At 41.2% G+C, this 21,477-nt stretch overlaps 1 protein-coding gene across 7 annotated transcripts in view; it reads left to right on the top strand.

Moving 5' to 3' along the window:
* The first annotated feature begins 4,238 nt into the window (after positions 1-4,238).
* The window catches only part of baiap2b (BAR/IMD domain containing adaptor protein 2b), a 97,895-nt gene continuing 80,656 nt past the window's right edge, over positions 4,239-21,477 (top strand). For all 7 annotated transcript variants that reach the window (XM_034227519.1, XM_034227518.1, XM_034227517.1 and 4 more), the window contains exon 1: positions 4,239-4,517. In XM_034227519.1, coding sequence (XP_034083410.1) covers positions 4,443-4,517 — 75 coding nt within the window. In that variant the 5' untranslated portion in view covers positions 4,239-4,442. The remainder of the gene's footprint in view (positions 4,518-21,477) is intronic.

The following is a 21,477-nucleotide window of genomic DNA, read 5'->3' as shown; positions in this document are numbered from 1 at the left end:
GCTGTGGCGTTTTCTGAAATGCTGTTGTGTTTTGTGAAATGCTGTTGTGTTTTGTGAAATGCTGTGGTGTCTTGCACTTCAGGGCCACCGTACTTTAGTTATCAGGTTCAGGTTATTTATTAGTACCCGTAGGTAGATTGAGTTTGCAGATAAAAAGACAAGGGATCCATCCTGACACACATTCTAAAACAACACAGACATATCTCTAATAACATTCAAAGTTAATAAATCAATAAAAGGCATCTGTGTGACACTGCTACGACGTATTCCTTGGTGTGATATCTGCCGTAATAAAGCTGTAACTTTGTTCTACACTTTGGGACAACTAACCTCAGTCTAGAGTTACTGTATGTAAAAGAAAACACACAATTCAGGTGTCAGGTGGCAATTCAAAATACAATTACAATTATTCCATACATTTATTCTCCTGTAGATCAACTTCTATAATTTAGTGTTATCCCTGATTCAGTACACAGCTGTAATCGATCTGTTTGTAGAAGGTAATATCTTAAATGCTCAGTACTCCAGTTTAAGTGTATCTAGTTGTTTCCAGTTTCGCTGTCTTTGTAGTAAGCTACAGAGGTGTAAATGCATTTACTCAAGTACTGTACTTAAGGACAATTTGTAGGGATTTGTACTTTACTTGAGAAATGGACCAATCTGCACAATGACTACTTTTACTTTTGTTACTTAAAATGTAAAACTTGAGTAACATTTGGATTGCAGGACTTTTACTTGTAACAGAGTATTCCTACACTCTGGCACTTCTATTTTTCCTATACCAGATCTGAGTACTTCTCCCACCTCTGCTAATATACTCTACCTGGCTGTAGCTGCACATTTAGTGAGAGTGGTATCAGTCTTTTTATCCAGCTATTGGCAAAAAAACTAGCATATCTCTCCAAATGTCATAATATTATTTTATGCAGTCTCATTACATGTTACTTGTTAGACACTTTTATCCAAAGCGACTTACATACATTCAATACTGTGGACAATCCCCACAGGAGTAATTTGGGGTGAAGTGTCTCAGGGACACAACGATATGCAGACTGCAGTGGGATTTAAACTTGCTATCCCCTGATTAGAAGTACATCATACTATCCACTGAGCCACAGCCTCCAATCTCACTATCCAAGTGTAAAATCCTTTAAGTTCAAGACTTCCTCAGCAAATTGTCGGATGCAAGTATTTCAGATCTCTTAATGCGGAGCAATAAAAAAGACATGATTTGAAACATTTTGCCTTTTAAATTGGTTCTGAGTGTGTTTTGATATCACTGACTCCATTATTACAGTTTTTTCAAAGTCAAACTTTTTTCTCTTCTCTCTCAAGTCACATGTCCTGATTGTTGAGAATGAATGCCTGCACTCGAGTCTGAGGTCTGTACTCTGCTGTACTTGAACTAACCGTAATCAACAATCATGTTCTTAATTTATTTGTGTACAATTAGACTTCTAGTTGGATTGGCAATCACCAAACACAATGGAAAGCTATATTTGATCATGGAAACTAACTGCATGAATTGAGTAGCCTACACTTAGAGGAATACATCAATATCTGTCTGACAGAGGGAGCGCTGCTGTTTGCACTGGTAAAGATCAAACATGCCTGATAGATTTTCAAGGTGTCCGTTTGGTCGCTTTGCAAAATGGGGTCTGTTCTGGTGGTTTATTGATGCTCCACTTTATTATCTACCAGCAGCCCTTGAATATCTCATATAACATCTTTCTAAAATGTGTTTAGCATAATAGAAAAGGCGTGACACACTGCTGCTTCTTTTCTTCTGTGCTTTTACTCATTCAAAGGCCTTCAGATCGTGATGCGTTGAAATGTGTGGGATTCCCCACCCACTATACAAGGTTTGTAATCCAAGAAAATGTGGCCGAAACCCACTGAGCCAAAAGGAGTGCAGCCACACAAATATAGAGCAGGGTAAACAAATAAAGGATCAACAGTTATCTTACCTCCAGGTACATTACAGTGCATCATCAACCTCAGCCCACAGAAGTAGACATTGACAGGATCCATATTTAAAAAACAATAAATACCATAGGCTACATCCTAAATTCAAGTGCCCAAGGAGTATCATAACATGTTACAGTGCTTTAATGTTGGAGTAGATATCATTCTTCTTATTAAATGTGTAGACTGCTCTGGTTCCTGTGAGATGCTTGCTCGGGTATTCTGAATGGATGCGGCAGAGGCGGCGGCGTGGGTAGCGCGTGACAGCGGAGGAGGCGAGGGTTTTAAATTATAGGCTGCATTCACGGACTCACCGTAAACTCCTAGTGTCTTTAAAAGGCGAGACACGGCAGGCAAAAACATCGTTTTTCAAGTACTGGTCAATTTTGAGATTTTGTGCTATTTTGATTCCATAACATGTTTTCTTTCAGGCTTTTGGAAGGAAAACGTACAAAATACACATTTAAGTGTTTATTTTACTATAGTTTGTCTATTTGCGTCTGTAGATTTCTCCTAAATTCACCAAAAGTTAGCATTCTAACGTAACATAAAGTACCGCGACCGCTGTGTGCACCATGTCAACAGAGGTATCGCTGGAAAGCTGTGTCTCTCCTGCACAATCTCATCGGATCCAAATATGGTCATTTCCTTTGTATCAGCAACTAATCGTGAAAGCACAAAGGGGTCTTAAACCAAGAAACGAAATCTCATTGGCTGGTGTCAATTTATGACAACGTGATTCGTTCAGATGCGTCACGTGGTGTGCTAAAACACTTCCTGGTTAGCTTTCCACTAGAAATTGAAATCTCAAAATGCCAAAAGGACGGCGAAAAAAACGTTCACAGAGAAGACGACAACAATTGTCACTTGCACGAAGCAAGGTTATAAAAAAACATGAACATGAAATACCTTCACGGAGTGCGTCGATGCGCAAGCTGTCATCCAAAGAACAGGAGGGTTTAGCTAGCGCCTCACTGCAATCTTTAAAGGTCGTTTCTCAAAATGAGTTTTTTCTCCTACTCTGAGTTCGAAATTTCAACTTCAGTAGCACGTACATACACCAAACCTTCCAGTTATATTCCTATCAATATTATGAAGGCTTTTACAGAAGGGTTTGTTCATATATAATTCATAGCCTGAATTATACAACATTGTATACCTAAAAACATGGCAAAAATGGATATTTTAGGGCTGTTGACAGTATTTTCTGATTTATGGAGTGATAAAAAGAGATATCCAATATCCCTTCTGTAAAAGCCTTAGATACTAATATGACTACAAAATGAAACAAGAATTTTGAATCTGGCTATCTCCAAAGTTCAGATTTCGATTCCTGAAATGTGTTAAAATATGTGAATATTTAATGAGATAATGGGAATTTGCATATTTAAACATGCTATTTCAGAAAACTTGTAATACAAAAGACAATTGCCTTATTGTAAGTAATTAACTGGAGACATTTCTAGCTGATACCTTTAAGTTAATAAAATTACCCTATTCACCTGGGGTGTCTCGCCGTTGAGGTTGTTTAGAATTAATTAGTAGTCATAAAACAAAAGGCAGAAAAATAATAGACTGTACTCATTTACCAATGTCTTTAGTCATATCCACATGACTTCAAGCCTTTGGCATTTTGGATTTGTTTTTGTTGCGTCAAAGCACTCAAGTTCTTATTGAGGCACAATATAAAAGTAGGCCCATGTGTCAAATTCTAAGGACTCCACGGCCCGTCCACACAGCGGCGTGCGTTGACACTCAACGATGTTGCTCGATGTTGCAAATTGCAAAATTATAGTTTGTTTAATTTAAATACAGTTCTCCTACATCAATCGTGGGTGTGAAATAATTGTACACCATTTAGAGAAAGGAATGGGTGGTTAAATCACATTTGAATTATCTTTTTAAAACTCAATATTAAACAATAAAAGTAGGTTATTATCATTATTAATATTATTATTAATATAGGGACCCAGCAGCAGAGTTAACCTCATTTGACCATGTACATACAAAACACTGAACAATGTATCTTGTTTTTATTTTATTTACACAAAAATGATCATATTCAAAGCTTTTTGCTATGGAATCTGCCATTTGATCCCACAATGTAGTCCTTCACTTTACTTACTTTTTATGTGCATCATTCATGCATTCTTGTACAACACATTTACATGTTCTAGCATGATTTATCCAATCTTTAGGCTGCTGTTGTATGTTTGATTTCCCACCGCCCATGAAGGCAGCACCGCCCCTCTGAACTGGGTCCGCCTCTGCGCTCCGACGGGAGGCTCCGGCGGAGGGGAGCCGTGTGGGTGCCGCGGAGGACTTTCCTATAAAAGTAGGGATCCCACGGCCAACCGAGCTTGTCTATCTGTCACAGGCAAGACAAGAGCCACGAGTCCCCGCCAGCAGCTGTGTTATTTCTCCCGCCACAGCTCGGAAAAGCATCCCGACCTCACCTAAAAGGAAAGCTTTAGTCTATGGTTCTGACTGACGCTCCAACAAGGATGTCCCGGACCGACGAGGTGCACCGTATAACGGAGAATGTCTACAAGGTAAGACGGAGCTTGTTTGTTTTCCTGCCGCTGACCTGGCGTCCTCCTGCCGCGGAGGGACACCTGCTGCACCGGGGGGAGGCTTCAGGACAGGCTAACTTACTTCACTGAGCCCGAGTGGTGTGGCTTTTCTGTCATGTGTCAAAGTGATTTATGATAAAGACATGATCACTAGGTGATACCAAAAGGGTTTTTATTAGTGTATTTCCTTGAAAAAAAGTGCTGAAACACTAACATTAGCCTGTGTAATGGTTGTAAATCTAACTCACAGAAACTGAGGCTAGTTTGGAAAGACAGATGATTCCTTTCCTTAGGTTAACAGATTAATGATTTCATTTACAAAGTATGAGAAATATTAAAATATGATGTACTCGAATCCCCTTCTTCAGTCAAATTGAGCATCAATTAATTCAACTGTAATTGTTTACCCAGTGTATGGACTCATTTGATGTATGTCTAGTGAACCCCTTCCCCTCTGGTTATTACAATGCTATTTTAGCAGGAATGCTACTAGTCAGTCATGTTAATTCCACCTCACTGTGACCTCACCTCCTAACTGACAGGTTGCCCCCCTGAGGAGGCTTTTATTAAAAAAAAGTGCTGGGTCACTTAGATTTACAACTATCAGTCAGGCTATCTCACAGAAACTCGTACAGTGCTTCTCAAAGTGTGGTCCGCGGACCACTGGTGGTCCGTGAGCGCCCCCTAGTGGTCCGTGAGTATATTGGTAAAATGTCACATTTGAAATAAATAAATTTAAGTTTTTCGCACTCTCGCGGGAATTTCTCCGCAATGGAACGAGCTTAAGTTTAACTTTTGATTGCATGATATAGCCCAGATAAGCACCTTCATCACACATGTTGCCACTTGTTTGTACAATTTCCAGGCGATTTGTAAAAAACGATGTGTTTTTGGATATTTGTGGAGTTAGGTGGTCCGTGAGTGTTTTTTTATTGGTTAAGTGGTCCTGGGTATGAAAAAGTTTGAGAAACACTGGTTTAGAAAGACAGATTATTGCTTTATTTATAGGTAAACAGAATAATGATTTTCAAGTGTCAGAAATGATAAAAAAGTCAAATGATGTCTTCAAATCGTTTTCTAATGAACCAATCACAGCAAAAAAAAACATTTATTTCAATCGTAATCGTTTACTTGGCAGTGTAAGCACTCATTTGATATATGTGTAGTGAACCTTCCCTCCAACTCCGGTTATTACTATGCTATTTGTGCAAGAATGCTGCAAGTCAGTCGTGTAAATTCCACCTCTCTGACCAAACCTGACAGTTTGCCCCTTGGCCGTTCAGCTAAAGTTACACGAGATAACAGAGCAGAGGAGAAGCTGTCACCATCATCTGTGGGAAATGCTCCTGGAAGTATCTGTAGACATGACCTGTGTGAGCTTATTTAAAGAGGTGGGGGCGCTCAAAATGTCTCCCCAAAGGAGTGCTCATGATTAAACTAGTTGCAGTATTGAGAGTAAACAGTAACTGTTCTGGGTACTGTTCAGTTTCACTGTGCTCGGGGCATCTGTCCAGGTGAGGTAGATTTCAGGCAGCGAACGCATCACAAGGGTTTTCCTTCATGTGAAGAAACTTCACCTGTTTACAGAAACACTCCAGGAGAGAGCTGGACTGCCTAAAAGCTTCCTGGTACCTGAGAGGTGTTCGTGGATGCAGGAGAAAAAGCCCATGTGTGCTCACTGAGCCAAAGATGCGTTTGGTGAAGGTCGGGTTAAACAGAGTTCATGCTTCCTAGTGTGGCCGAGGCAATATGGGGTCACATGACATCAGAACTCAGCCTACAGTAGGAGTAGTATCTGATTTTCTCTGCTACATGAAAGCACACACCAAAAAAACTCGCTCTTCACCTGGAAAGGCTCTAATGAGGGCGCGATGTTACAAAGGGAGGAGGAGGCGCCTGGGGTTGTGACCTGTGGGAGGTTTCTTCGGATCAGCAATAGCCAGAGACACCACAGAGAGAGAGGGAGGAAGAGGAGGAGGAGGATGTTGAGGGAGGAGAAACATGATGGGCTGATCTGCATCAATTTGAAAAGAGGGGAAGTCATAAGTCAATTGGCAAAACATTTATGATAATTAACAAAGATTGTCATTTAAAAAACACACATTTTCAGTTTCCAGCTTCTCCAATGTGAGGATTTGCTGATTTCCTATGTTGTATATCATCAGACAGTGAATAGCCAACCTTGCAATATATGACCTTGCAACATTTTCTGACATACTACAGGCACACAACTTCTGCATATAAATCAATGGAACAAAAACAAATGACCATTAGCCGGACTGCTTGGCAATAGAGCGCCGGGGGTCGATTATGAAAATGCCATCATGCAGAAAGCAGCAGTGGGGTTTCTTCCTGTCATCAGCAGGCTGGAGTCAGCAGGAGTGAGGAGGAGCAGAGGGCCTGAGCGACCTGCTGCTGATTGGAGGGGACCAATAGTCGCTGGGGGGGCAATCAGTGCAGGGTGGTATTTATGAGCCGGTCCAATGAGGGATCTGAGCGCCTGTGTTTAGAGAAGCTAACGGGTCTGTTTCTACTGAGGAGAGAAGGTACAGAGATAGGGGCCAGGAGCATGAATTATAGAACGTAATATCACAATGAAGCAGTCAAACACCAACAACTCCATATGATTGGTTAATGTTGGTACTAGTGGTTTGAAAATGTGATGGAGCATGGGGTTCACCTTTTAAAGACTTTTCCATAATGGATCCCTTAACTTCAAACCAAATCTACCTATACTGGTAAAAATACAATTACCTGAACATGAATTTAAGACACGCTAGTAAAGGTTTGTACACTTGTGAACCTGCTTTAAATGAACATCTCGATGATCAGAATACAGCTGCTGATAGGCTGTGACTTGACTCTGTTTTTACAGGGAAGACTTGCTCTAAATCACATTTTAATCAGTTTGGAACACTTGGTTATGGCCATTTTATATTGCATTTGTGCTCAAGCGACAACTAGAGGTGATTTGCTATCTTTTTTGCAGATTGAGCAGGATTCATTTGTGGATGTGGGATGGATTCAACATGTATGGCAGTTCAAGTCACAACGATGAATTTAGAAACCAATGTGTTAGCCTAAAAATTTATCAAAACCTTATTAGACTCCACAAAATCGGAATATGATATGGAATTCTGTCAATAGAGATTTCATATTTGAATACTAATTCTTCTCAACAGCTACCATTAAGCAGGGCACGTACAGGGCGGCTGCTATTATTTGAAGAGTGGGGTTTAATTACTCCCAGGTGGTCTACAAACTGAGAGATGATCTTTCCCAGGATAAACAATGATTTTATTTTCCTGCATCTCCGTATCCAGTTTGTTTTGTTTGTTTGTATCAGATGTCAGAACAATATACATCAAAACCAACAGTAGAGGACCGAAGCCATAACCCCACTCCTCTGCTGCCGAAACTAGAGATACTGAGTGCAATTTTTACATGACTCACAATGGCGGATGCATGTGTGTGTGGGCAGTGTCTCACGACTGTGTTTTGTTTCTTCGCACCCTAACTGTACTGTTGAGTGGCTGGCAATATATCTGCCTCTGAAAGTACATGTCCTATCAGACAATGCTAATAACAAAGGGGGAAATTCCTCGTTGGATTGAAGAGTCAACTCTACTCCGTGTTTGGTGAAGTTTTAGATGCTGGTGGAGATGTGCTAGTTACCCTCTGACAGTGGGTTAACCGCCTCTCCTCAGGTTGTTGTTGTTGTGGTTGCTGAACAAGCATCATCTGTATGTTTGTTCAGGAGTGATGTAATCCCAACAGTGCTGCCGGCTCCGTGTGTTTGATGAAGCTCGAGCGTCGGGGCCAGGCTGGCTCCTTGTGTTTTGGTGGTGGGAGTGGATTATCAGAGAAACATCACATGGTCCATTCATTGATTTTTGTGGTGGCTATGTGTTTGTGTGTCTCAGCTCTTCTACCAATGTTGTCCTCCAGATCTTAAGAGAGGATCTCTAGCTCCAAGGCAAGATAGTTTCAGGTGTGGTTGATATGGAAACGTGTCGATTATGGTCTATAAAGCACATGTTGGAATATAAATGTGTTTCTACGTTTTCTGAAAAATCTAAGTAGAAACTGCATATAGATTCAATAACCTAGGGAGACCAGTTGTTGATTTATCAATCAAGTGACATAAGGCGCGTTCACACCGCAGTACTTTTCCCATAAAGGTTCATCAGAACTCTTTAGTTCTGATGAACTAACTACAGATCGCGTTCACACTGGAAAAAGTCCCTGGGGGTGGATTAGGCAAATGAAGCCGCTGACGTCACTTCTTCTTCTTCTGCTTTGGGTTTACTGGCAGGCCGCAAACCACTTCACGGCGTATACTGCCGCCCAAAGTCCCCGGCCGGAAGTCCCCGGAGTTGAAGTAGAAGCTGCTGGGACTCCCAGCAGCTTCTACTGCTGGGACTGCTGGGACTCCCAGCAGCTTCTACTGAAGCCTTCCGAGTAAATCACCAGAACGCCGACACCTCCTCATCTCCACCACTCCCATGTTTTATTTTGTGTTGTCATAAGTTAGTCTCTCTGCGTTTCTGCGCTGGGCTAATGCTAATAATGCTAATGCGAGGATAATAAAATGGCGGCTTCACAAACTTTTTGGGAGTTTTACGGGGCGTGGTTTGCAATCCGCCCAGCCAATCAGACATAGGAACCTTTTTCTCCCACGAAAGTACCTGCTCTCTAGCAGGGATGGAAAAGGGGGTGAAAAGGTTCTCATGAACTCATTTTAGTTCTGGATTTTTTTTTGGTGTGAACGCAACATTTCGGAACTAAAGTGGGAAAAGTACTGCGGTGTGAAAGCGCCTATAAGCCGCATTCACACCGCAGTACTTTTAGTTGTTTGCGGCCTGCCAGTAAACCCGAAGAAGAAGAAGAAGAAGAAGTGACGTCAGCGGCTTCATTTGCCTAATCCACCCCCAGGGACTTATTCCGGTGTGAACGCGATCCGTACTTAGTTCATGAGAACTAAAGAGTTCTGATGAACTAAGTTCTGATGAACCTTTGTGGGAAAAGTACTGCGGTGTGAACGCCCCTATAGAGTATACATCTGAAATCTAAAACATTTGCTGGTTTGTGAAGTCAAAAATTGCTGCTTTTCTTTAAATTCAATATGTTTATTTTAAGCGGTTTAAAACTTGGTTTGTCACAATAATTACTATATCGACTTATTGTACTATATATGTACAAATGACGCTATTGTACAATACATGGAGATGATCTCAATCATTTTGACAGGTTTCATTGTTTACATACAGTATTGTACTTTTTAACCAACATGAGGCCACAATTAACAGCGCGTTTTGTTTCCTACTATTATAAGACTTGGGCATTGCGAAGACATTGCACATTTTTGCAGAGTCCAAGAGTTAATTTTGAAATGTAGTTTGTGTATTTTAATGAGTTTCGGCCAATGTCTGAATATTCTTAAGTATTAAAACCACAGTTATCTTTTAAAAACACTTGCATTGATATTCTATAACATTTAAAGAGATGAAATACATTAACATAATATATCACAATCATCGTCAGAGGCCTAGTGAAAAGAAGAAATAAGAAAATGTTACCATGGGCTTGTGATTGGCATTTTTCACTATTTACTTCCATTTAAAAACAGTGCAGTTTGGTGTGATACTTGTGCAACATCTCTCAATTGACGACTCTCAAGAGGCATTATAAAAAGCATAGAGCTTCACTCTCGTTTAGAGATAACAGGAATGCTGTTGGAATTTATGTAATTTTCATCGGGGAGTATTCATTGTCATATTTCCAAAACTGTGTTCACGAGGGGGGGTTTGGGTCCAATGTGTCTGAAGTGTGGGGGCTGTGAGTAATTCTGCCAAACACTCCATCCCCACAGTCACACTGGTACAATCTGCTCAGTAAAGCCCTAGCCTTTTCATTTCTTAACCCTTGTGGACAACAAACTAAAAATGACAGTCAACAATAGTATTTCTTCTGCCATCTTCTCAGATATACCCCAACAGAACTTGTATACAGTTTTAAAATACAATAATATTGATAATTTTCTCGTTTGTCTTGAAAATCCTTGATTCTCAAAGTCCAAGGTTATGTCTTGAAATATCCTGATCTGCTAGTCAAAAATCCAAGTATATTGAGGGGCTGGAAATGGCATTTTCTACAATTTTTGTATGAAATTTACTTTTTTTTAACACAACTATTCGATTATAAAAATACTTTGACTATTTCCCTGTCTATCTGCTAATTGATTAGTTGGTTCGTTAGATTAGGGTCATCCTAGCAGCTCTATAATAGTTGACATAGTTACCATGACCGAAGCCATCATTTCATTAACATTACATTGGATTGTGATGTAGTATGCCGAGTAGGGCTGCACGATTTATGGAAAAAATCTAATTGCGATTTTTCTGACAAATATTGTGATTCGATTTGCGATATTTGTTTTTAAGCGACCCAACGGAAGTTTATTGTAAAATGCGGCCATATCTCCGGCTAGGCAGGTCGCATCAACGTGCTCCCGTCTCTAGCACCCTCGCAGCCCGAGCTACGAGTGAAAGAACTAAACTTACATGAAACTTCCGTTGGGTTGCTTTAAAGTCAAGCTTCAGTTTAAGACTCACCCTGTAATAGAAACATGTGATGGAGCATTACTAACCTGACTCAGATGCTTTGTTTCAACAAACCATCTAAAGCTCCATTGGAAGCCGTTTGGAAAAGTATTTCAAAAATACTTGGCAGGTGATTGGATCAATCTGTCTATCACTTTCTATCATGGGCCACTTCTGATTGGTGTGGACACACAAGAAGAAAAAAGGGTTATTTATTTTTTTTTAAATCGCAGGCTTTGCGATTCGATAATTGCATCATTGCAAATCGCGATTTCGGTTTAAAATCGATGAATCGTTCAGCCCTAATGCCGAGTAGTAGTAGTAGTAGTAGTAGTAGTAGTAGTAGAGTCATGGCCAGCTGCTGTTTCAGGCAGAACGCAAGGTGTAATGGAAATAAATCCCAGCAATACTTCCTCATTCCCATCATGAAAAGATGCCTTGGTGTCAGCCTCAGTTCGGAGCAGGCAGTTTGAGCTCTGTTACGTTTCCCTTTGTTCGTATTTGGGGTCATTTGAGGTGAAACGGAGCCTCATGTGGAATGAAGTATATAGAATCCAAATGCTCTGCTTAGGCCTGATTCCTTCAGTGTGATTGTTTCAAACCACTGATTCCTCCACTCTGATTAGTCACACTGTGTTATGTAACAAAGAAGCAGGTACAGTTTTACAGTCCTACATGAACCTGCATCATATTGTAGATGACAACAATGAATTTAGTTTTACCCCTCCTATATCATTTTATTAAAGATAAGCAGTGTTGTGCTAGTTACTGAAAACCAGTAACTAGTTACCATTACTAGTTACTTCATTTCAAAAGTAACTCAGTTACTTTTCTGATCACTTACAAAAAAAGTAATGCGTTACTGTGAAAAGTAACGTTTTAGTTACTTTTCAAAAGGGCTCCCATTAATGCCCTTATAGCCTTCCTTTCAGTACTGTTATTGCATTGGAGAATAATACAATCTGTTGATCAACTTGACATGCATTATATGCAATCTGGATTGCATCGATATTAGCTGGCTTTCCATTTTTGTATATTCTTTCTCCAGGTAGTTGGAAAAAGTTTCCCGTCCCATATGCCGTGTGCCGCCCAGACATGCTATCATGCTAACTAGCTCCCTGAAAGCGGGTGACTCCACTGTAGCAATAGCCTGCATGTGTTCTACAACATACCGTGCAATGGCTTTATCCACTTTTCCCTGGCCAGCAGTCCCTTGGTTAAAATCCAGCCGCTGTTGCTTAGGTGGAGGTGGAGTGGCGTCGGCTGAGTCTCTGTGGTCTTAGCTACTAGCTTCGTCCCAGCATGTTGTTTTTGCAGATGTTATAAGAGATTTGAATTACTGGTTTGGGCAGTAGATAGGATCTTTGACCCGCCAGGACACAACTTACATTTAACTAAAACGTTCTTTTCTTTGTGCTCGACAAAAGTGAAATAGTGAGAATATCTCCAGGTGGAGAAACTAGACTTGAGCTCCGCCGCCGCCATGATAGTCTTGTTAGTAAACAACACAAACACGCCCACAGCGCGTCTCCGCATGTGACACAGGAAGTATCTAAGTACATTTACTCAAGTACTGTACAGTACAGTTAACATCTCTGTTCGCCTGGCTGTTGACTATATAAAAACTAACGCAGTAACGGAGTAACGCACCATGTAGTAACGGTAACTGAGATACTGAATTTAAAAAGTAATGCGTTAGAGTACTAGTTACCGCCAACAATAACGGCGTTACAGTAACGCGTTAGTCCGACACTGAAGATAAGTATAAGATAAGTTATATATATATATGATGTGTTCAATGTAGTCTGATAGAATTGATTCGTCCCCCAATTTTATAAATCCAGTATTTCAAAAGAGATGCTTTACATGCTATAATTTAGAGTTTTCTTACCATCATGATTGCTCATTATGCAAACGGTTATAAAGGAGTGTACATGAAGTACATGGGATTTATTGTTTAATAAATGTTTTCTTTAGTTTTATTGTTATTTAGTCAAGAGCGTTTATGTATTTATTTCAGTTAGTCCATTTTCACTCAGCTGTATATATCTACAAAGCCAATACATCAAATACTCAAAAATAGATATATGAAAACAAAATAGGACAATATTGATTTTGTTTTGAAAAAAGGGTGGTCATCCATGTGTGCGAATGTGCAGGCCACTGCCACTAAATGCACTTTGGCCCAGTTATTTTTGACTATGGTAATTGGTATTGTGAATAGTAGAATGTCACTAGTATTGATGGTTCACTGTGTGGAGAAGTGTGCTTTATTGCATCACAGTGTATGTTTTGGATCGCTGGGGCTAAACGTGCTTCAACTTGTTATAATATTGTGTCAGAAGTTTGGCTAGTTATATGCTACTGCTTATTATTTTGGAAGTTGTACTAGCAACTATTCCTTATATAGAAACTGTACACACTGCTCAGCCACAGCTATAATGTTACTGCTATCTTCACATCATCATCACACTCTGGCAGAAATCCAGACTGAATAACATTATTCCAGACAGACACACAACGTACAACCCCACAGCTAAACGTAATAATTGATGTGGGGGAGAATAACCAGGAACGTACTTTGCATCCATGGCAATGCAAGCAACACCGTGGGGGAACTGGGCCCTTAGTTGTCTTGTTGGTCGAACTCACTTATTGTAAGTCGCTTTGGATAAAAGCGTCAGCTAAATGCAATGTAATGTAATGTCTGATTTAGAAACCAAAATGTGTCCTCTTCCCAGAGATGTTATTCCTCAAAGCCAGCTAATAACTAATAACGTTTATGACAGATTTCTGAATTGGCTTCCTCTGTTTATCTTGTTGTATATTACCCTTTACATAACAATTCCATATTTATTTAAAGAACAGGCAGTGCCCCAAATCCTCATCCGGACGACATGAGCTTGGTGCAGCGATCCTTTTGTATTATTTAGGTTCCACCAACTGCTCTGTTAGGCTGTTGCAGCACAGCTAGCTGTCATCCAGCATAACTGTTGGCATCTGCTGCTCGTATGCAGCATGTCAGCAGCCTTTAGCACATCTGTAACGTATCCAAGCTGAGCTGCTGGGGGATAGGGGAGGAGAAGTGCAGGCTGTCAGGCTGAGCAGGAGGATGGCAGAGGATGAAAGGAAAGTTACTGGGATGCATCTCCAAACAGACGCAGGATGGAACGGGGAAAATGGAAGCACAGTGTGTGTGATCCACTGTTCTTTTCAGACTCTAATTTGACTGAAATTAAGGGGAATAAAAGGACTGAGAGGCGAGACAAATATGGCTTTCCTGCTGCAGTGTGTATTTGGACCTGTACCTTAAGGGATATTGTAACCTGAGATTTGAAGAGGAAAAGAAGGGATGACGTCTTTAAAGATGAATCATTATCTCACTGCTGCAGCCTTTCAGATGTAATGCTGAGCACACACACTCTCCCGTATGCTCTGCAGCAAGTCACATGTGCAGAAACACCTTCACATGTCGTGTCTGTGTTCAGGAAGTGCTGCCAAAATCCAGTTATATATTGAATGAAGCCCTACACTGGCGAACATACGTGCGAGCACAAGATCATTTACATGTACGCGTGTTGATCAAATCTGTGTTGGTCTGAGGCCATGGTGGTGATGGTGATGGTGATGATGATGATGAGGAATCTGTGTCATATGGTGTTGGTGGAGACTCCCTCCCTCCCTCCTCTCCCCCGTCAGCACCTTCCTGTGGTACGAGCCGAACATGAGGTGAATCACGATGGGTCGCTCTGTCAAGGGGGGAATTCCAACACTTCCATATTTGGTGCCGGAAGTGCCCCCTCCCTCCCTTTTCTTTCCTTTTTGGAGCTGCATCTGCGGAGTAGGGGGCACTGACTCTGCCTCTGCTCGCCGATAACAGCTCATCTGAAAGGGAAATTGGATGGGTTTCACACACATTCATACACACTGACACACACTGAATTTTCATCTCCTGAGGGTGTGAAAGCAGTGCAGCTTTAGCGTGCCGATTGTCACACTGGCTGAGCAGAAGCAAATGATGTCCATTTCCCTCTCGGAAACAGAGTATGGATATACATCAGCTCATCACCCCTGTCTGTAATGCAGTGGGGATCTCTAATGGCTTTTTAACATTAGCAATCATGGTGTCCACTGCTTCTCATTAGAATGCACAATGCATCGTTCTGATTGGGTGTACACTTATTGGCAGCTGTATTGGATTGCATCAGATTGAACAGGTGGTCACTGAGTGTATGTGAGATGGAAATCTTCTGCATGGAGGCATAATTCAGTCAGGTGCAGATCAAAGGGAGGCAACCCACAATGAGAACTGGGTTTGCTGAAGAATGATACACTGTATGGCCATAGGTACAGTTGCAAGAAAAAGTATGTGAACCCTTTGGATTCTCCACACATAGCGTTGTGTGTTCCTTCCAAACAACTCAACTTTGGTTTCATCTGTCCACAGAATATTTTGCCAGTAGTGCTGTGGAACATCCAGGTGCTGCAAACGTGCAGCAATGTTTTTTCTGGACAGCAGTGGCTTCCTCCGTGGTGTCCTCCCATGAACTCCATTCTTGTTCAGTGTTTTACGTATCGTAGATTCGTCAACAGAGATGTTAGCATGTGCCAGAGATTTCTTTAAGTCTCTAGCTGACACTCTAGGATTCTTCTTCCCCTCATTGAGCATTCTGCGCTGTGCTCTTGAGTCATCTTTACAGGACGGCCACTCCTAGGGAGAGTAGCAACAGTGCTGAACTTTCTCCATGTATAGACAATGTGTCTTACCGTGGACTGATGAACATCAAGGCTTCAGAGATACTTTTGTAACCCTTTCCAGCTTTATGCAAGTCAACCATTCTTAATGGTAGGTCTTCTGAGAGCTCTTTTGTGCGAGGCATGGTTCACATCTGGCAATGCTTCTTAACAATAGCAAATTCAAAACTGGTGTGTATTTTTTATAGGGCAGCTTTAACCAACACCTCCAATCTCGTCTCATTGATTGGACTCCAGGTTGGCTGACTCCTGACTCCAATTAGCTCTTGAAGAAGTCTTTAGCCTAGGGGATCACATACTTTTTCCACCCTGCACTGTGAATGTTTACATGGTGTGTTCAATAAAAACATGAAAACATATAATTGTTTGTGTGGTATTAGTTTAAGCAGACTGTGTTTGTCTATTGTTGTGACTTAGATGAAGATCAGAACACATTTTATGACCAACTTATGCAGAAATCCAGGTCATTCCAAAGGGTTCACATACTTTTTCTTGCAACTGTATATGGAAACCAGTCTTGAATCCAAAATAGGTCGTGTGTGTGATTCATGTAAATCTGCAATAAAAATATTTTTGGGGTATTGAGGGGGTCTGGGACCCGGAGTAATCTGCGGCCGCGATGATGGTCTAGCTTCAGCAGCTACATTACCTACAGGTGCGTTCATTAATATTAACTGTGGTCCGGAGTCACTGTGGCACAGACTGGACGGCTGGTGAACAGCTGTTAGAACGGGCCGTTCAGGTGTTCAGAGCAGAGCTCCCTGTCGGAGCGGCAGAGCGTGATGTGCACTGAAAAGTGTTTCTGTCGCAATATTATCGTTGAGCTAGCTAGCTAGCATACATTGTCACTATCTGCTAACGTTAGCTTTAGCCTTAGTTTTCTAATAGTTTTTTTCATAGGCTATAAACAGAGGTGGTATAAGTATAGATCTTGTACTTGAGTAAAAGTAGAAGCACTCAGATCTTGTACTTGAGTAATAGTAGAAACACTCAGATCTTGTACTAGAGTAAAAGTAGAAGTACTCAGATATTGTACTAGAGTAAAAGTAGAAGTACTCAGATCTTGTACTTGATTGAAAGTAGAAGTACTCAGATCTTGTACTTGATTGAAAGTAGAAGTACTCAGATCTTGTTGAGTAAAAGTAGAAGCACTCAGATCTTGTACTAGAGTAAAAGTAGAAGCACTCAGATCTTGTACTAGAGTAAAAGTAGAAGTACTCAGATCTTGTACTTGAGTAAAAGTAGAAGTACTCAGATCTTGTACTAGAGTAAAAGTGGAAGTACTCAGATCTTGTTCTTGAGTAAGAGTAGAAGTACTCAGATCTTGTACTTGAGTAAAAGTAGAAGTACTCAGATCTTGTACTTGAGTAAAAGTAGAAGTACTCAGATCTTGTACTTGAGTGAAAGTAGAAGTACTCAGATCTTGTTCTTGAGTAAAAGTAGAAGTACCAGAGTGTAGGAATACTCTGTTACAGTAAAAGTCCTGCATTCAAAATGTTCCTCAAGTGAAAGTAGAAAAGTATTATCATCAAAATATAGTGAAAGTAGCGACAGTAAAAGTAGTCGTTGTGCAGATTGGTCCATTTCAGAATAATATATACGATATGTTTTATAATGATTGATCATGAAAGTGTTCTCAAAGCTGGTAAAGGTGCAGCTAGTTTGAATGACTTTGTATACTGCAGGGTAGCTTGTGGATTTACTCCAGGTGGAACTAAAGTCTGATTTAACACTTGATTATATTTCACATCATTAATCCACATCTGTGAAATAACTAAAGGTATTAAATACATGTAGTGGAGGAAAAGTACACCATTTACCTCTGAACTGTAGAGGAGAAGAAGAACAAAGTAGCAAAACATTGAAATAATTAAGTAAAGTACAAGTAGCTCAACATTGTACCCAAGTATAGTACTTGAGTTTATGAACTTAGTTACTTCACACCAGTGGCTATACAGATAGAAAGACTACGCCTTGCACAGAGGCATGAAAATACATTTTCAAAATGCTCAACAGTGCTGCCAAAATTATAAACTGCAATTTAAAATAAATGCTTTTATATATTTCTATTAGATGTGACTCTTTGGCGTTTCTGTTATTACTAACTGATGCTTTAGTTGTTCTGACTGCTAACATCCTGTTATTCCTCATTTTAAAGCCGATATTCCGTGGGGTCGGGGGGCTCGGATCCTTGTCACCTTTTTCATACCTGATGAGTTTGCATCCCTGTATGTATAGATTTGGAAAAATATGAAATATACCACCAAGCCATGCTGAGCCTTAGGGCTGCTTGCAGGCATCTGCAACAACAAGCTGCTGTTGGTAATAATCTGTGATTCAGCAGTGAGGTGAAACAAACACTACTGAGCTTTACCTCAACATGACAGCAATATTTATTAGCCTATAGCTATTATAACATCACATACGCTCTTATAAGTAAAAGCAAGTGCTCTCACTCTGCCTTAAGGTTAATTTAGATTGCAGCATTGTGCTCTTACAATACACTTTAATTGGAGGTTGTTAAACTTCTGCTTACATGACGTTGTGTTACATTCATGTAATGCACTTGAGGCAAATCCATCAGTAATTTCCTGTCTTATCTGTTTGTACTGTTTGGAAAGTCACCGACAGGGTTCATGAGAATTAAAAGACCTTTCCGTTAATCAGTAGTGGTTTCTGATAAAGCACACAGGACAACACAACTGTAAGATATGTGGAATGTGACTTTAAAGGGGCCCTGTTCTGCTCATTTTCAGGTTCATATAAGTATTTATTGCCTATACTGTGAAAAATAAAGAGCTTTTTGAACATTAAAGCATGGAGACCCATGCTTTATTGGGGGGGTCCGAAAAGCAGTCAGTATCTGGTGTTAGGGGTAGGGTTAGGGTTAGGGTAATGTTGTGAATCGAGTGGCCCATGGTGGTGGTGGGGTTGTGGTATGGGCAGGCGTATGTTATGGACGACGAACACAGGCCACTCGATTCACAACATTACCCTAACCCTAACCCTAACCCTACCCCTCACACCAGATACTGCCTGGTTTTCGGACCCCCCCAGACCCCCCCCAATAAAGCAAAAATGCACGTTTCAGAGTGGCCTTTTATTGTGGCCAGCCTAAGGCACACCTGTGCAATAATCATGCTGTCTAATCAGCATCTTGATATGCCACACCTGTGAGGTGGGATGGATTATCTCGGCAAAGGAGAAGTGCTCACTATCACAGATTCTTTCAGATTTGTGAACAATATTTGAGAGAAATGGTTATTTTGTGTTTATAGAAAATGTTTTAGATCTTTGAGTTCATCTCATGAAAAATGGGAGCAAAAACAAAAGTGTTGCGTTTATATTTTTGTTCAGTGTAGTTAGACATATTAAAGGTAATTTACAGCATTAATAATTAATATCTAATTCTTAGCTGTGAATGGTTTGTGAATGGCCAGGCCCTCCCATTTGACATTCCTGCCCTCCCCCAATAAACACGTTTTTTATTATTTATAAAAAAATATATATATATGTGTGTTGTGATTTGTGATTCGTCCACATTTAGACCAATTACAGCGTCACACTCTGCCGGGTATTCTGGATTTTTTTTATTGTTTATTGTGCATTCTGTAGACTCCCATTTCTGTTTGAATGACAAAATGGACATCAGAAATTGGCTTAAACGAAATAGCGATGAAAGAACTGCAGCCGATGGTGCTGCTGGCATAGATGACAGTAGCACCTACGTCACTTCCGGGCAAAAATTACGGCCCCGCCCACTTTTGGGGGAAAACAACGCTGTCATTTGAATGCCGGTCAATACAAATTCTGAAGTTTTTGCCAATCCGTTCAAATTTTTTTTTAAACCGTGGATTTTTGGATATTCAAAGAGCTTGATTACGATGGCCAGTCAGGCAAACAATTACATTCGATCATTGGTAATCGACAATCGGTCTTGATATATGGTTAAATTAAAATCAGTAGGCGAGGCTGTAATTTCTCCAGCTGTTACTCTCATGAGCGAGGCGGAACATAATAGTTGTATCATGCCAAAAAGCTGCTGCGTCGTTTATTGCACCTCAAACATTAAAAATAATCAAGAGTTCAGTGTTTCTGTACTTCCTCTAAGAAGAAAGGACAGTAAAAGTGGTAGTGGATCGCCGGAGCCGTTAGATTAACATGAACATGCTTATTGTAGTTCTGAGTGCAATGCCTTGCGGCCTGTAGCACCATCCTCTTGATGGAGCATATGTGTGGGCTGGACCAGGAAAGGAGTGAGTAGAGGGTCGAGTTGTCGATTCTTGTTCTGTTTTTTTGTGACTATCTAGTTGCGCACGCTACTACAGAGACGCGCTACCATGGAAACCAAACAATGGTGTAGCTGTAATAAAGTCCGAGTGGAAACAGTCGTGTGTAAATCTGATTTAGTCAGAAATCGGGAGAAATATGACCCCGGGAGGAAACCGGGAGAGTGAAATCGGGAGTCTCCTGCGAAAATCGGGAGGGTTGGCAAGTATGGCTGCTGGCGACCCTGCACCTGCCGTTGCAGCAGCACGGCTTAATGTCACAAGCTTGACCTCGGCAAACCCCGGGGCTGAGTTAGCGAGCCCAAGCCTTGACTCATCAAGGCGGCCGCCACCAACGCTGTCCTCCGAGGCACAGCTCCTTGTGCCCCTACCATCACCACCTGCGTGGCCAATCCCTGTACCACACCCTGTACCACACCCTGTACCACACCCTGTACCACACCCGCCAGCATCCTCCTCCTGCTCCGTGCCGGTGCCTCCACTGCAGACGCTACCTTTCAGAACATCAACAGGTACTATTGGGCCAGCAACCGCTCAAAGACCAACAGCCCCAGATGATCTTGGGGTTAATAAACCCAACCAGGTGAAACTGGATCGTTATCCAGGGAGATTGTTTTCAGGAAAGAAGCGCACTTGTGCCGCTGCATTGTACAACAACAGACCATGGCTTGAATATTTGTTAAAAGCAGACGCAGCCTTTTGTTTCCCCTGTAGACAGTTTAAAGTAAATACGTCTTCATCTGATGCGGCTTTTACTGTCAAAGGTTTTTGCGACTGGAAACACGCATTACAGACTGATAAAGGACTGCTAAGGCATGCCGCATCAAAAGAACACATTTCATGTGAGAGTTCGTGGAGAGAGAGACAGATACGCGAGGAAACAAATAAGGAAATGAACTTTGGTGCAGATCAGCTGGCACGGAACCGTTATTACATGTCAGCTTTCGTTGATATTATAGCTTTTTTAGCTGTCAACCAACTCCCTCTCAGAGGTGACCACGATTCACTCCACAGCATGTCCGAGTCAGGCAGTGGGCTCTTCCTATCGCTGTTTGAGTATACGCTGCAGTACAAAGATGTAGAGTTGGCCAAAATAATGTTCTAGGTTAGCTCGGCTGAGCGAAAGGATGCACCTGCAGTGCATAGGAAAATAAGCCATGCCCAAGGCGGGCTAAACAGTTCATCGTCTCCGTCTCTACTATTTCTCTCCGAGTGCAACGATGAGGAAGCTGCATAGGCGGCGCGTGATCAAGGCTCAGGTTTGGGAAGGCGAAATCACTGTTTTTACCTGAC

The sequence above is a fragment of the Gymnodraco acuticeps genome, unplaced genomic scaffold (assembly GCF_902827175.1).
Source record: "Gymnodraco acuticeps unplaced genomic scaffold, fGymAcu1.1, whole genome shotgun sequence".
Classification (NCBI taxonomy): domain Eukaryota; kingdom Metazoa; phylum Chordata; class Actinopteri; order Perciformes; family Bathydraconidae; genus Gymnodraco; species Gymnodraco acuticeps.
Note: the sequence above shows the minus strand (reverse complement) of the source record. Positions and strands in the feature narration are given on the sequence as shown.